Genomic DNA, 17,824 nt, shown 5'->3' with positions numbered 1-17,824 from the left:
ATGAACTATACTTTGCAATACACACTGTATTACATGGTGGCTGAATATTAAAGGAAAGTGTCTATAAAATATTTCAACCAATAAATAAAAATAAATGATAAAACTTAGAATATTACCATTTTATAATCTGCACTGACTAAACAGATACAGGCATTAGGCATCACTGGCTACTAAGATCACTAAAAGAGACACAACCAGACCTCCAGTCTGGCCAAAGGGTGGAAACTCAGTCTACCCAATCAGTAGATCCAGCTGTCACTTAGCAGGAAATATAAAAGGACAAAGGACCGTGGTGAACTCTAACAAGATTAAAATCCACCCTGGGTAAAGTGCCAAAGGTCTAAAATGTATTCTTCAATAAATAAACTTAAGTAAATTAAAGGGGCAGGTGAGGAACCTACAAGTTAAGAGAATTAAAAGTCACATATATGTGTGTATATAGCTACACACACACCACACACACACATTGTGGACTGAACCCATGGGGCGCTCTATTATTGAGCTATATCCCTGGCCCTTTTTTTTTTCCCTCCCTTCCTTCCCCCCACCCCCCAACCCCCTTCTTGAAATAGGATTTCACTAAGTTGCTGAGGCTGGGTTTTTGCCTGGGTTTGGTATAGTTTGTTTTTAAACAGCAAAACAAGTCTAGCCAGACATGGTGGCACATGCCTGTAATCCCAGCACTTGGGAGGCTGAGGTGGGAGGATTGCTGTAAGGTCAAGGCCAGCCTGAACTACATGAGATCCTATCTCAAAAACAAAAACAAAATACAAATCTATACTATCTAGAGATAAACATTTGGGCGGTCAGACTATTTTTAAAGCAAATGACAGGAGGTGATTACCATTAAAGTCAGGGTGGTGGTACTTAATGGTGGGAGGGAAGGGGCTGGGATGCAAGGGACTTCCAGGAAAACTCTATTTTTTTTGTCCTGGGAAGTATTGGTCTTATATGATTCATTACACCATTTATTTCATTAAGGCAGATTTAAAAAATCTGTTTTATTTTATAACAGACATTTTAAAAAAGTAAAATTGTACAAATTTAGTTGGAAATACTAAATAGATTGAATGTTAACATTTCTTTGTGAACAGTACCATCATGATAAAAGTTATTACTATTTTTTCATTAAAATATACATAACTCTGCAAAAGAAAATGTCCTATCTACTGTTTCATCATAGAGTAGAATGTAGAGAAAACTCAGCTAAAACAGAAGGGCTATTTTTATGTATTTTAAAAACTAAAAACATTAAGTTCTTATCAAGTACCAGGTACCATACTGTATCATCTCATTTAGTCTTCACAACAGTCCTATGATGCACATCACATTTATTCCACCCATTTTACAGATGCACAGACTGAAGCACAGAGGCGTTAATTAACTGGTCCAAAATGATTACAGAAAAGTGGTAGTGCCTTATATGGAACCCAGGTCTGAGTCCTGTGTATTTGATTTGTCTTTCTCCAAGGTCTAGCACCAGGTCTGGTACAGAGTAGGTGCCCAGTATCTATTCCTGAAATTAAATGAACTGACTGAATCCTAAAGATAAGGAAACAGACATCAAGGTTACATAAACGACTCCCGGTGGCATTGCTTCTTGAAGTAGGGAAGAAAGAGGTGGTGAGTCCCTCTGAGCCCAGCAGGCATTGAGGCTCTCCTCCGGGCCAGACTAGTCTCATGGGCACTCGGGCTCCCACCCTAGCTGCCAAGACACTTTCTGCATCAAGATTAGATGTGTCTGGGAAGTCAGAGAGACGAAAGAATTGGCTTCACGCTGCTGACAGCAGGGAGTGTGGGGAAAACATTTTCGGTACCCTAGGAAGGCAAAGTCACCACCCTGACACAGTGAATTATTAACTAGGAAGCAATATGCTCCAGACCAGGCTTCTGCACTAGGTGCTGGAACATCATCCAAGAGAACAGAAGCAGCTTGGGACCAGTGCAAAGACCCAGAGGTCCAAAGGCAGACAGACTGGGCTCTGATCTGACTTTCCTCTCACTACCTTCCTTACCTAGGGACTAGCCCCTTTCTCTATTGGCTTTTTTGGCACATTTATACCATCTGACACATAATACGCTGAGTTCCATTTCCATCTAGTATCTGTGTATACCAAGATTTTATGGCTGGGACTTTATTTTTTCAGCCATCATCTCACTATGTCACCCAGGGTGGCCTTGAGCTCCTGAGTTCAAGGGATCCTCTTGCCTCAGCCTTCTGAGTAGCTAGGACCACAGGAGTGTGCAACTACACCCTTACCCACTGCCGCATCTCCAAGCATATAGAAGAGTCGTGTAGAGGAATGCCTTGGAAAATACACGTTCATAGCTTTAAAATTAAGTGATTTCTGCTCTCTTTGCTTTAAGTTTCTTATCTAGCAAGTCAGGGATATTGCACATATTTAACTAAGAAAATATAAATAAAAGGAAGAAGGAGTCAATACATACTGATTTTTTTCTCTCCTCTCTTTATCACTACTTTGGTATAGGATTCATCAACTGAGGATAACATGACTCAACTTGGGGAGATGTCCCATTCAGAGAACAAGTAATGACCTTTTAAGCTAGCAGTTAACTTGCTCAGGACGACCTCAAAATCTACAGGCCACTGTCAGTGTTGTGAAGGTTAGAGTGCAAATGCAGGTCAGAAGGAATATGGGCAAGGAAAATCATAGGCAACTGGCTTATGAATAATGCCAGGGAGCTGTGACTGACGGAACAGGGATGAGGGAGACCTGCCAGGTCACATCTCTAACAGGGACCAGCAAACCAAACACAAATAATCTCCAGCTAAAGCTTCCCCCAAAACCCTGCCATGCCTCCACAGAATGTGACTGCTGGTGAACTGGGCATCATTGGATGAAAGTCTTGCTGTGGAGGGCAGGGAAGATGAACAGCGGATAAGTACTTTACATCTGCCATGGCATTTAATTCTTAATTCTGATTTTAATCCCCATTTAACAAACAGAAAACCTGCACTTCATGGAGGGACTGATGCCCAAGGTTTCACTGCTTTTAAACGGTAGCTCTCCTGGAATCTCAGTTTCTTAGCTTATACTGAACGGATTCCTACAATCCATGTAGAATCCTTCTCCAATACTTGAATATCCCATTGTACACTTTAAAAGCTTTCCTTACCTTCCAGCTTCCAAGAAAAGAATATATTCAGATGAGAAACTGGACATCTACTAATAATTGATAGCTAATAAAACTTCAGCAGATTCACTGAAGTTTGGGGGTCGTCAATCAACATAACTGGATTTTTGACATTCCTGTTAGCTCCAGGCTAAGCTCTGCAATGTTTTCAGTATCTCATTCTGATTTCACTGTGGAATAAGAACCAGCCAGACATAAGTCAAGGAAGCTTTGGAAGGGATCCTTTAAGTAGAAATTATCTTCCCTATTTTATACTGAGGAAAGGAGTTCAGAGAGGTGTAATAACTTGCCTAGAGTCTACATGGTTTAGAAGAGGCAGAGTCCAGGTTGGCACCAAGTCTAATTTTAACCCAAGGGGCTTCATGTTGCTATTCAAGTACTATTTGCTGTGGAAAAGGGGGCTCCCTAAGCAGCCTTACTCTCCAGAATCTGGCCATGCTGGTTATGCGCCTGCATGCCCTAGTCTCACTCCATCTTCCGCCCAGCTCTGCATGGACTAGAGCTGACCCCTGCATACAGAGCTCCCTGGGCTCCAGATCAGCTGGCTTCCCACCTAGTTTGGCACTGGTAAGGGATGAGGAGGAAGGGGAAGCTTGAGTGTTTCTCCCTTCTCTCACTGCCTGCTTGGCAGATGTCCAGCAATGGCCCACCTTCTTCCTGACCCAAGCACTCTTTTTTCTATTCTTAGTAGACCCTGATACACTGATTAAGGGGACCTAGAGGCAGCCTGCTGTCCTGGCTGGGAAAGCCAAGTGATGGCTGGGTGACCACCTGCTGATGGCCAAGTGATTACCTGTTGCCCCCCAAATCTCTGTCTGGCCAGACAATAAATGCTTTGGGATAAAACTGGGTTAAAATGAACACAGCTGGTATCCTAACTCCACGGTCCTAGAGTGAGAAAAATTCACTGTCAACTATCAGCTACAGCACTGCTGTGAGGGGCACTAGATGCATGAATATTAATAGGTATTGTGTGAGGAAAAGGGGTTCTGAAAAATGCCAGGTTAAACACAGTAACCCTCCATTTGTTCACAGCAATGTTTCAATAATACTCATTATAAACTGTTCTGGGCCAGGGATTTAGCTCAGTGGTTTTGCCACCTGCTGTGCAAGTGCAAGGACCCGAGTTCGATCCCCGGTACAAAAAAAAAAAAAAAAAAAAAAGGAAAAACTGTCCTGAAAATGCTATAAACACTTCAGTGGCCTTCAAGGTTTCTCATAGACAGGAAGCTAAGCATGGCCCCTTGGCCACACTCCTCCTTCTTATATTAATGCTCTAGTCATAGCACCACTCATAGCATCCGACTGTGCCATGTCCTTCCAAGGCCCTGTCCCTCTGCATGTATTATTTCCTTTTTTGTGTGTGCTACCAGAGTTTGAACTCAGGACCTTGTGCTTGCCAGGCAGGTGCAGTGCCACTGAGGTACATCCCCAGCCCTGCATGTGTTATTTCTTGTCTCTTGATCCTGGTGTCCTCCACCTCCTCCTATAGGACCCCATTCGAGGCACATCCTTCCCTCTAGGAAGCTGCCCCCTTGGCACCCAGGTGGAAATGATCAGTGTTGCCTTTGAGATCTACCTTTTCATACAACATTCTACTATCACAGTTACCACCCCTTACTGGAGTTCTCTGCCTATTTTCTTTCTTTCTTTTTTTTTTTTTTTTTTGGTACCGGGGATCAAACTTGGAACCTTGCGCTTGTGAGGCAGGCGGCAGAACTACTGCGCTAAATTCCCAGCCCCTCTGCCTATTTTCTATCTGTGCTCTGCAATGCCTGTACAGTAAGAACAGTGACTGGGTCTCATTTACCAATGTATGCAAGCCACTGTCTAAGGCAGGGTGGGGACCTGGTCAGGTCTACCAGAAATAATATATCCCAAGATTTCAAATGCTTATGCCATTTTTTGCTACCAAGGCTTCATTATAATTGACTTAAAATTCACAATAGGTTAAATGAAAATTCTGTTGTTAAGATAATCTTTAATAAATCAATCTTATATTAATGTAGCTACTTTAATTATGGTGAATATAATTGACTGTTTTAAAATCCTAAAACCAACCCCCAAACAGCTGTCTTAGAAACATGGCTCACCGCTGCTGTGAGAAAGCTAGCCACTAGGTGTCAGCCCAGGAAAAGGGGAGGAAGAGCTACACTCAACCAATGTTGTACGTTTTCATCAAATTATCACCATAAATATCAAATATTTAAACAACAAAATATTGGGCAATTAAAATTATCTATTAAAGGAATGTTTTTAAAAAGATACATAAAATTTTGACATTTCCCCTTTGCAAAATACTTTATAAATGGTGTTAGTTTAACCTGTATTTGTCAAGAAACATTTGTACATTAGAGAAATTGACTCCTAAAAGAAAACCAGTTCAGTTTTCTTCTGAAGTGCCCTCAAACTGCATTAAACATGGATCCATATGGTAGTCACCACTTCGGAGAATGGTCAGGGGAAAGAGCGTGGTCTCCAGAATCAGGCAGATGGGGAGTCTAAAACCTGGCTCTGCCACTTCTTAAAAAGTGACATCATCTTTCCCAGCCTCAGTTTCTCATCAATAAAATGGGACCACAACACCCTCCTCATAGGGGAACCATAAAAATGAAGGGAATTCATTCTGTAAAGAACCTAGCATTCAATATATTTTTGATATTCTTTTCTTCTTAAGACTTCAAGTCTTAATGATTATTTAACCTAACTGTTCTTCAGCTCCCATACAACTAAGGATATTACAAGTGAGAACTATAATAATGTTACTCATTTAAGAGATGGTTACAGAGAATCCTCTAGGTACCAGGCTCTGTGCTGGGGATAATGAATAAATATAATACTCTACTCCCTTCTGGAGCAGGCTTTAAGGTCTTTGTGGAAGGTGGCATCCAACTGAATGTAATGTAGCTGTCTATTTCAGAGAATGTATCCACACCACATAGATGATCAGTGTGTTCAGGTAGAGGGAGGAGAAAGGAAATATCTAATTTAATCTTCTCGTGATCGTAAGTACCATAAACACTATACCTCTATCTATGTTATTGTGTGTGGGGTGTGAGAAAAATGATACATTTTGAACCTAAGAAATTCATGGTCTAGCTATGAAGATGAAGTCATATAGCTCTGTTTCAGGCTCTGAATTGTCAAATGTTATCACCACTTGAAAATGGATCAGAAAGATTTCCTTTTCAGAGTATCAGTAAAAAACCAAAAGACCCTAAAGTGAGATTATTTGATTTAAAACACCGGCAACAGGAACCATTTCTTAGCCACTGCTTCCAACAAAGGTACAGTGTTTAAAGCTGCCATAGCAGATCTAGCTTCATCTATGAACATACTCCTCTTATATATTTCTAACTAGAATAGCATGTTTACTCCACATGGCGACTTCACAGAGGATGGTCCCTTCCAGGTGCTAAAAACTTCTGGTCAGCTGCCATGCAGACACTGGGTGTGGCTTTTACACTGACCTATTTGCTGTATTTGTGCCAGCTTATTCTTCTCATGTTCTAAGATGAAGCTGTGGGTGATACATTCTTTGGGTCCAAGTATTTATGTTTTATAACATTACAATATGACCACCACTCTGATGTGTCCCATAAAAAGCAGGTATCATTCATTTGTTCATGAATGAGCATGTACTAATAGTAGACTGAGGGACACCAATATATAAAATGTGGCCCCATCCTAAAGATGCAGAATCAGAAAGGAGGGTGAATTATTAAATGAGGCCAAGTTGAAGCCTAGAATTCCTCTGGGATAATCTAAGATACACTAGCTGTGTTTTATTTTTCAAGTATTTTAGAACATATGGGAACTTCATTTTCATCATATTCAGTGATGCTCTTTGAAATCATTCAGTTAGGCTTGATCATAGTATTTAAGTAGATTTCCTGCCAGTTCTCATCTTCTCTCACTTTGGAACCTACTTTTTACCTGGGCAGTCAGCTTCTGGAATAATGGTCCTGAGTTCATGAAGGATTTATTGTGTGACTCACAGGTAGCAGGATTCCTGCACTGTACTCCTGAGCACACCACTGCTCCTGTGCTGGGCCAGTGGGGATCTGGTGCCAAAACTGACCAAAAGCCATCTTTCCTCAATAGGCAAAAGCTTTTGATGAAATAAGAAAAATTCTCAATTACACTTTCTCTTATGCTTTTTAAAAACTGGCTCTAATGCAGTTCTTAATTTTAAACCCCTGGTAACTATCACTTCCGTTTGCCTGTAAGTCCTGGTGAGCAATAACATGAATGAATAAATTCCAAATAAATATTAAAGGAAATAATTAAATATGAGATTTCTTTCAAATCTTTTATGTATCATTTGAGATAAAAGACATACTTTCACAGTTCAAAAGATAGGATTAAAAGGGCAAGAATCTCATTGTGTTCTGCATGGTTACAGGTGCCCTGACACTTGCTGAGCAAGCACCGACACTACTGTTCTAAAATGTAGCAGCCATCTCCTCCTCCTCTTCCCCTGCTACCTTGTCACCCACAAATGGCCATTATCATTTAGCCAGTATCTCCTATCTGCAAGGCACTGTGCTGCTGGTTTATTAATTTTCTCAATGATCCTACAAGAGAGGGGCTATTTTCATTTTCTGAAAGAGGAAATTGGGCTCAGAGAGGTTAAATGACTTCCAAAGTCATGTTCTAGTAGATGATAGAGTCAGAATCAAAACCCAGGCAACTCCCAAGGCCATATACTCTTTCCATGATACTCAGTAGCCTCTTGAGCCATTTAGTGTCACAGAACTACCATGGATGTTTCCAGAATCCTAGTGGTGGAAGTATTTCCCCTTATATCTGCTTCATTCCCAGGACACGGTCTTGACTTTGGATGACTACTAAAATGAGAAAAATGGTCACAAGTTATCAGCCCTTCTGCAGTCTACTTAAGACTCCTGCTATCAATGCATCTACTTAGCTCAGGCTGAGAATTCTGGCTATAAATTCCCTACTTAGTCACCTAAAATAAGTTGGAAAAATAAGAAAATCTTGCCAGGCATGGTGGTGCACATCTGTAATCTCAGCTACTTAGGAGGCTGAAGCAGAAGGATCTCAAGTATGAGGCCAGCCTGGGCAATTAACGAGACCTTGTCTGCAAACAGCCTTTTTAAAAGGGAGGCTGAGGATATAGCTTTGTGGTATAGCACTTGCCTAGGATAAAGCCCTGGGTTCAATCCCCCATTGCAATGAATGAATGAATGAATGCATGAATGAATGAAAATCTTTCACTAACTCTACAAAACATTCAAGAGTACCTAGTCATGCTTCACAAAGACACTACTATTCACTTAACACAAGCATGGGTCCTGTGTGGAAAATATTTTGGTAGTTCCTCAAAAAATTAAACATAGGTGCTCAGTGGTAGAACACTTGCCTAGCATGCACAAGGTCCTGGGTGTCACCAGCACAGCAGAACAAAAAACAAAACAAAACAAAAAGTTAAACACAGAATTACCATGAGCCAGCAATTCTACTCCTAAGTATGCACAGTACTTCACAGAACTGCAAGCAAGTATGCAGACCAACACCTGAACACAAATGTCCACAGCAGGATTATTCACAGTCCCCAAAAGGTGGAAACAACTCATGTGCCCATCAACAGAAGAAAGGGCAAACAAAATATAACATATCCAGAAAGTGCACATTATCCAGTTGTAAAAAGGGATATAGTTCGGATACATGCTGTGCTCAGGCTACAGTGTGGACAGGTGAACACTGGAAGAACAATGGAAACATTATGCCAAGTGAAAATAAGGCAGATGCAACAGGACAAATTTTTTATGGTTCTGTTTCTACAGAATCACTAGAATAGGGAAATCTATAGAGACAGAAAGCAGATTAGAGGTTACCAAGGGCTGAAGGGAGACATAAATGAAAAATTATTGCTTAATGGACACAGAATTTCTGTTTAGAGTGATTAAAATTTTTGAAATTAGGGGTGCTGGTTACACAACATTGTAGATGCAAGTAACACCACTGAACTGCCTACTTAACAATGTTTAAAATGGCACTTTTTATGGTATTTATATATATACACATTTTACCACTACTGGAAAAAAAGTGAGGGAGCTGAAAAAAGACCTGGGTTTAATGGTTGACGTCCAGCTCCACCATTCCCAAGCGGTGTAGAGAACAGCAGAGGCCATGAGTAGGCTCACAGGTATACACGCCATTTCCTCCCAGGCTTCACTTATTTTCTTTTCCCCTGGTCTCCTCCCATCCATTATTTCTCATCTCACTGTACTGTGCATAGTGTCTTAAGGTTCCCCAAACCTTTTTTAGCATGAGATGGAGGCACAGAGAAAGTAGTCATATTCCTTCTGTGTGTTCTGGGAATCCTTTGCTTTTGTGTGTGGAGGGAGGGAGCACACACTGTCCCACCAAGAGTGCTTCCCTCTTCCTATTCTGAGCCACTCCTAGGTGAGTCAGTGAAATCTGCCTCCTCATGACTTCTATTTATACTCTGAAGGCTCTGAAAATACAGCATTTCAGAGGTTTATTTACAAAGATGTTTGGTAGAGGAGTGATTATATAATCAAAAAATGTGACACAACCTAAATGTCCATTGTAGGAGCATGGTTATGTTAGCGATGGTACCAGTAACTGATGGAATATTCTGCAGCTATGTAAAATGCATGTCATGTCTACTGAATGAGGGACAAATTAAAGTTAGAATTGATTGAAGCTTGGTAAATAACCCTCTGCATAATAAAAGCAAGTAAAGACATATAAAAGGTATGTGTAAGTTCAGTAGAACTATGTTGATGTTTTAATTTATCTATTTTCTATTAAACTAAAAAAATATAAATACAGGTTCCTTTTTCAAAACCATGAGATCAACAGCATTATTCAAGCAGGATACAGATACATGTGGTATCTTTCCAACCTACTCCAGCACAGCCACGTGCATTCAAGCTTGAAAGCCAGGCTATCTATCTGCTTTTATCTTAACTTCTGTGCCTTCAAGGGGTTTTAGATGGATAAATATGACTCAGCAGAATCAAGTGCAAAATCAGGGGCTGTAAGGTGGATGACAGTGTCCCCTCAGCCGAATCTGGAATAGACTGGGAAAGCAGGACTGGAGCAAATTGGCCTCAGCCTGTTTAAACAGCTTGTTTACTTCCCCCACCCAAGCACAGGGCCCCTGTGGCAGGGCCTGGGCTCCAGTACAGTTAGGGAGACCCAACCAGCAGGTTGGCTCCCAGAGGGCCATGTGAGTTAGCTGAATAAATAACTCCCATAATGCTCCCTGTGAACCCGCTTTTGTACAGATGCTGGCACAGAACAGAATGTGTCTTCAAGCACCAATATCCGTGGGTTTTGCTCTTTGATCTAACATTTCCCGAGGATCTGCAGTGGCCAGACATGGGAGATACACCTTTATACATGCCTCCTTGGGATGACTATATGTATGTAGCATGAGCTATAAAATAAGACACTTGGAGCAGAAAAGAGGGTGAAATGGAGGCATATGAATCTATTTTCAAAAGTTCTTTAGAAGTGAGCTATTGTGGTATGAAATGTCTTTCAAAGGGGTTGTTGTAAGTCTTATTCAGATTTCATCATGATATAATTTTAAACAAAGGAATGAGGTAAAAGATTCTTTTAAAATTCATCTGTTCTCCCTAGGAAGGACGGGGAAAATTCAAGGCAAATTCAAGAACCATACTGCTACAGACACCCTCCAAAAGTTGCAATCTTCTACCAAGCGGAGAAAGAGTGGCTGGCCCAGCAATTAAAATCATTTGTCTTTTATCCACTTCTTCCCAAAAAGGACCCCAGCCCTAACTAGTTAATCCCTAGCACACACTGCTACTCCCAGAGTTGCCTGGCAACTGCTAGGAGGCGTGTCAGAGAGCAAGAAAGGCCTAAATAAATAAGCTAGAGCCTGGGCTGCAGCTTGACATGGATAAAGGGGGATTCTCTGAATGGGGCTTCCTGGCTGCTTGTGGTTCTGTCATTTAAGTAGGGAAGAACAAGCTGGCTTGGTCAATATTGTTAAATATCTTGGGCTTTGCATCTCATATCTTTCAGGTGACTGAAAAATGGGTCACATGCCCTTGTGATTTGCAGACACCCTCCCCTTTGCTAGAAGCAGCAACTTCCAAAGCCTACAGACAGGACAGGAAACAATATATGTACAAGGCCAACCCCCTGCCTCAAATACTTCCCTCTTCTTTAATTTCTTTCTCTTACTTTTCCATCAGTCATTCCAAACTATACTCACTGATGCCTATACATTGTGACATGATCTGTGCCTGGTCCTGGAAATGCAGAGAGAAAGAATTATTACATGGAACATGTGGGAACTACAACCAAGACAGGCAGGAGGGTGCAGGGGAAGGAACTTGGTTCTGGGAGTCAGGCTGACCTGAGTCTGCTGCCTGGCTCTACCCCATACCAGGAAGTCACTGCCAATCTGAGCCTCCATCCTCCATCTGTAAGATGCACAGTAAGAGGCAGTCATGGGGAATTACTGAGATCAAAGACCTAAAGCAACTCCGAGATGAACCAAGCCCAATCTTGTGGGAGGCCACTCAGGAGGTGGTCGACTTGGCTGTGGTAGACACACCTGTCATCTCATCTTAGTTTCTGACCCCTGGAAGACCCCTTTAAAACAACTTACCTGGCCCCGAAGACACATCACCCCCTGAGCTGGGCCAGGCCACTCTTGGCATGAACTAGGCTGTGCAAGCAAACTTCCCTCTTCTAGGAAGGGTAAGAGCACAGTGCGCAAGGGTCTACCCAGCCAGATGTGTTGTAAAATTTTCCCAGTAGGAAAGGAAAAAAAATGGTTACAGAGTTAAAAATCTCAAGCGAGCTCTGAGCCAAGGGAAAGGCCTTCCTATCCTGATGCAGAGGAGTTGCTCATCTCTGCCCAGCAAGGCTCAACCCCTCCTTACAGATAGGTGGAACAGAGCTGCCCAGAGGGAGCTGTCCCCCGAGCTGCTCCCAGCTGGCAGGGTCCTCCTCAGCAGAGACAAGCGGCGGGGGAGGGACAGGGACAGGCTAACCACAGAGCTAGTGGGCAGGCACTGTGCTGGGCTTGTTTAAGCTTCACTACAATCCTTCAGGCAGGGGATTATACTTCCACATATGAAAGGAAACTAAGGCCCAGAGAAGCAGAGGGACCTGCTCAAAGTCACATCTGGCAGCAGAGCAGAAAAGAGCATCTCAAGTCTGTCAGGTTCCATGGTTTAAAACACAGCACTACCTTGTGACTCTGCAATCCCCTTAGTGCCATGGCTGTACTGCTGGCCCACGGTGGGAAGCCACCACACCACACCTGTGTGACAGACACCCTGGACACACCACAAAGCAGTGAGGACAGAGAAGCCCGAGAGGCTGTCTTTTCCCTCAGCCTCATGCTGTTCTCAGCCCAGGGCTGCACCTGCCTCCGTGGCTCTGCCCTGCACACCACCAGCTGCTTCTCCATCACTTTCAGTGCCACAGGCAGTACATGTACCCAGATCCTTTGACCTAGTAAATCTACAGTAGGAAATCTGCCTAAAAAATCATTGAGATCACACATTAAGATTTATATAAAGATGTTCACCACTGTGTAGTTTAAAATTGTGAAATATTATAACAGACAAAAAGACTGGCACTAGGATGATGTGGTGGGTCTCGACACCAATTTCAGGTCATAAGAACTGTTAAAAATCTCTGAGCAAGGCTCAGACATAAACCCTTTGAAAAGCCTGTCCCTGTCCCCCACCCTTTCCATGACTGTGATGCATAGTTGGGCTGAGAGTCATAGGGGTCACCTGCTGGAACATGTATAGCCCTTATCAATGAGGTTTAAGAAGAGATTTTTTTTTTGGTAATGGGGATCGAACTTGGGTCCTTGCGCTTGCGCAGCAGGCGGCAAAACTACTGAGCTAAATCCCCAGCCCAAGAAGAGATTTTATATAATATGAAAAATGCTTGTCCAGGGATTTAGCTCAGTGGTTCTGCCGCCTGCCTCGCAAGTGAGAGGACCCAAGTTCGATTCCCAGTACCAAAAAAAAAAAAAAAAGAAAAAAAAAAGAAAAATGCTTACACATATTAAAAGGTAAAAACAAACTAATAACTGGGATACTAGACCTACTAGATTACTTTGTCAGGAATATCTCAACTGCTGAAAAGAAAATAAAAAAATGAAGTTCCCAATGAAAATGAACCAAAAGCAAACTAAAGATCCTGGAGTTTGGGTGTGTGGGGCCGGGGGTTGGAAGCATGAATACAGGATCTTAACAGGAGATGGGATTGGGGTGTTTCTTATTTCTGTTCCTCAGTTACTTTAAACACTTTTACTAAGAACAGGTGCTATTTTAATAACCAGAGAAACAACTGAAAGACAAGTAACCTTGGGGAGGTTTCCCTGCTCCTTCAACGCTATGCTGCCTGCAGAGGGCGCCCTTCTCCTGGGCCCGGGCTATACAGGCAGGGCCCCCTCTTCCCTTCTCAGGCTCACTGAAATCTCCAACGTAGTTCTGTACAAGGAACGATGTTATACCATTTTTCAGTAGAGAATTTGCCAGAATTAAATTTATGGCTTTAAAACCATTTAGGTAACATAGTGATGACCAAGGGCTCAATGTTTGGTTGGAAAAAATTTCAGGCCTTTTGGTTTCTCTCTTGGGCTCACAGAAGAAAGCAATTCTGGTGCAGATGGATGGGACTGAATACATGATAGATCTGCAATATTTCATTGATTCTATGATGAAAATTTCTTCCCACTGTAACATCTCTGAAATCTGGATGTGTCTTGTAATTGATGTTACTTTCAATTATAATCGGCAGCACTCTCTTCCCTTTCTTAATGTTATCTAACGACAATGGTCTGTCTTGCGATTGAATGGCAGCTTAGATTCAAGGAAAAGTGCATGTCTACAACCAAATCCATGACTTTATCTTCAAAATGATGCTTTTAAAGGCGATATATTACTCTACTGCATGAATGTACTTTAAGTTATCTCACCAGTTACCTATCATAAACACTTAACCTGTTCCAATTTTTTCAACATTACAAATATTGCTACAGTGACTATCATGGCATTAACCTTTCTCTTTTGCTATCAGGAGCATCATCATCCTCTCGCAGGCTCCAAATCTTGGGGAACATTTTGACATTTTTTGCCCTTCCTCTACCATGTTATCTATTGTTGGGTCTACTCATTTCCTCCTTAGTACCACTTCCTGGTGTAACCCCCTGAGGGCTCTCTTCTGAGTTCCCATATTGTTCCTCTAAATGGCCTCTCTGCCTCTAGCTTTTCTTTCAGTCTATCACTGGCTTACTGCTTAAACCTCTCACATTGACCACATCAGATCTCTGCTCAAAAACTTACATTCCTTATAAGATAAAGTTCATACATTTAGCCAGCTTAGCATCTAAGGGTCTGGCAAATTTGGCTCCAACCTCTCCCGCAGCTCCATTCTCCAACCATACATCACTCCAGACAAAACAGCTAACCCAGAGGCCCCGAGGCGCTGCCCCCAAGCCTCTGCTGGTTCAGTTAGCTCTATATCCAGGACAGGAGGGGAGCTGCTATCTTTCCTTTCCAAACCTTATTCACCAGACCCCATTCAGGTTTCACCTTTCTTATGAAACATTTTAGGTTCATTTAATTCTTACAACAACAAGGAGATAGAGAAAGGATATCATCCTCATTTTGCAGGTGAAGAAACTAAACTTAAACAGAGTAAGTGGCTCGCTCAAGTTTGATACAGCTAAGAAAAGCAGAGCTAGGCTTTAAACTCTTGGGCTTCTGTCCTTAAATCCAGAGCTCAGCAAGCTGTATGCAAGTACAGCCATAGACTCTTCTTGTGGAGCAACATGTACCCAAATCACATCCAGCAATATGTGCCAAGAATCAGCTGCCTCTGGATTCTAGATACATACATGACAACAATGAGAAAACTGTCAGAATGAAAATACTTCCAGTCTGTCAGTTCCCAGCAAACAGCACCAAGTCTGATGGGCTTAGCTAGGTCCAAGATCATGACAAACAATTGGAGCTACTTCACTTTGAGACAAGCAGGACATGGAAACTTGCTTAGGCTGAAGGGCTTTAGAGTTTGATAAGGCAAGTATTTTTCAGGGCACAGAAAGAATGTGCAACCCTTCTGTTGTGTGACCATAACACTGCCCAAAGCAGAGACAGCCAGGGAAGTAAGGCCTCTGAGCCAGAAGGAAAATGAGGAAAGGAGGGTGTGTTAGGATGCTGCTCCCTGAGCACCGCCACCTTGGCCACTCCTGAGTGTAAGGAAGACAAGGTGCTGGCTAACTGTCTGTGTTTCACTTAGACACATGATGGAATTAAGGCAGTAAAAAGATAGCAGTGCATAACTGGCTTATGAGGAAGTGTGATCTGGTTCATTCTCAAAAGTCTTATATGAAATGCACTAACTGACATCCACTCAGCTTTTGGCATTTAATCTAGTTAAATGCTGTGAGTTAAAATAAAACCAGAAACGAACAACCCTGGCATGTAGGCGGTGTGACCTAAGCTGGTCCCCTTGTACCCTACTCCACCTGGGATGCGTGTGCCTTCTCCTTGGCCAGGAGACCAAAGGAAGCCGAGAGGAGGTCTATTGGAAGACAGCTTCTCATGGAAGTTGGAAAAACAGAAGTGTCTTCAGTGTCAGGGAAGCCTTGATGCCTTCACATCCTCCAATAACTCATCACTTCACATGGCAGGCAAGGGACATGTGTGAGTCAACTGAGCTTGGAAAGGTGGAAGGGCCACACACACATATGGGTAGCACCATCATGCTTTGTGGTCCCCATTATGCTTTGTGGTCATTTAAACCATGATTAGGGCTGGGGACTTAGCTCAGTGGTTCCAGCGCCTGCCTCACAAGCGCAAGGTCCCGAGTTCGATCCCCAGTACCAAAAAATAAAAAAATAAAAAATAAACCATGACTACATGCAGGAGCCACCAAGAAGTAAATCCCCAGGATGCTTTGCTGTCTCAAGCATGGAAGAGTGGTCCCTTTAGAGGACAAGGGACAGTGAGGAACAGGGCAAAAGCATGGGCTTTGGGACCACTGGTAAGTGGTTTCTCTTCTGAGTCTCAATTTCCTCCCACTCTGAGTCCTCAGTGACAGCAAGCATGACGGGCCTGGTGCTGTCTCTAACATGTAGTTTGTGCTTACTGTTGGGTGGGGTGTCTTCCCATGCTTACTGCTGGAGTAGTGAGTGTCTCATGCCCGAGAGAGAGCATGACTTCCTTGTGCCAAGAGGCGTGGTGAGGACAGGAATCCCTCACATGGACCCTCACCAAATTCACACACAACCCCCTTTAGGATAGTTCAAAAACCAGAAGAACCACAATTTCTCATGAGCTCTGAAGTAGGATTCCAAGCCTGACCAAACATGAATCATGTCATGTGCACAGATGTTACTCACCGGTTCAATTTTTAGAGCATTTCGGTAACTACCAAAGAAAGCAGCTTGGGCCTTGAGGAAGGCTCTGGCCACGCCATCGCCTGTGGTTGTGGAGACTTTTTTCAGCCTGTTCTTCAGTGAAGAGATCTGGTGAGAAATAAAGGAGACACAGGTTGAGGGCTGATTACAGGATGATGGATGACTACGACCCGTACCTACAGACCCTTAGAAAACCCCTTTTCAGCGGGGCAGGTGTCAATTTGATACCACTGCTGTAGGAGAAAAAAAATGCCTTTGGTATTAGGAGTGCTAGGATGCTAGGCAAGTGCTCTACCACCAGGCTACACTCCCAGCCCGAAAGGCAGGTTTCTGAAATTTAAAAAATGTTGCTCCAATTAGACATGTCTAATAGAAACAAAAACAAAACTCTTCTTAAGCAGTTACCACATGCCAGGTAAGTATCCTCACATAAATTTTCTAATTTTTCTTCCAACAATCCTGTAAGGAAGAGTATTTGTCCTGTCCTGCAAAGTGAAACAATCTCTGAAAAGTCAGGCTCTGTGCCTAGGAACAAACCCAAGAAGTAGCCAAATTGGAATGTGAATCAAAGTCTTATAATCTGAGTCCAAACTACACAAAGACTTTTAGTTCCAATTCCATTCTCTCTCTAAGTTACTTACAAATGTTAGAAATAAAATGTTCATTTATACACTTCACACATCATACTCTAAAGGAATAGTGACAATTTACAAAAACTCAACAGATTAAAAACAAAACAGGCAAGAAAGTGATGGCAATGGGAAAAGAAAAAGCTGAGACTAGATTTGGTATCTAAACGTAAGCCATAAACTCTTACACAGTAGCTAGAAAATGGCTTCAAATTGGCTTAAGAGCCTCCTAGTGGCCAAAGCAAAGAGGAAAACATGAAAGTTGTGAGATTCCCTGCATCAGATCTTCAAATGATTAAAGATTTTCCTGAAAGTGAGACCTAAAAGAGAGTTTCCTCATGAGTCTAGGTAGGAAAGACTGTCTGCTACTCCGGCTGTTCCCTTCAATATCAAGGACAAAGTTAAGCTTACCAGACTATTTCTAATACACCCTTCACTCATCTCAGGATGCCATACTGCATAACTTTCAGGGCACAGCATTCACACTGAGTTCTACATGTAAGGTTTCCCTGAAATTGTGCAAAGTGGTGACTTTGAGCCGTTTAATCACTCAACAAATATTTATTATGTGCTACACATCTGAGGCTATGTTAGGTGTTGACAATACAACAGGGAA

The 17,824-nt window shown here is 42.4% G+C and overlaps 1 protein-coding gene across 15 annotated transcripts in view; it reads right to left on the bottom strand.

The window, feature by feature from the left end:
• Positions 1 to 17,824, bottom strand: part of Dennd1a (DENN domain containing 1A) — a 518,837-nt gene that overhangs the window by 152,301 nt on the left and 348,712 nt on the right. For all 15 annotated transcript variants that reach the window (XM_087182787.1, XM_087182786.1, XM_013073588.3 and 12 more), the window contains one exon: positions 16,562 to 16,687. In XM_087182787.1, the coding sequence (XP_087038913.1) occupies positions 16,562 to 16,687 (126 nt within the window). The remainder of the gene's footprint in view (positions 1 to 16,561; positions 16,688 to 17,824) is intronic.

This window comes from Heterocephalus glaber, unplaced genomic scaffold (assembly GCF_053883595.1).
Source record: "Heterocephalus glaber isolate CG9 unplaced genomic scaffold, H.glaber_assembly_v1.0 deba00001479, whole genome shotgun sequence".
Classification (NCBI taxonomy): domain Eukaryota; kingdom Metazoa; phylum Chordata; class Mammalia; order Rodentia; family Bathyergidae; genus Heterocephalus; species Heterocephalus glaber.
Note: the sequence above shows the minus strand (reverse complement) of the source record. Positions and strands in the feature narration are given on the sequence as shown.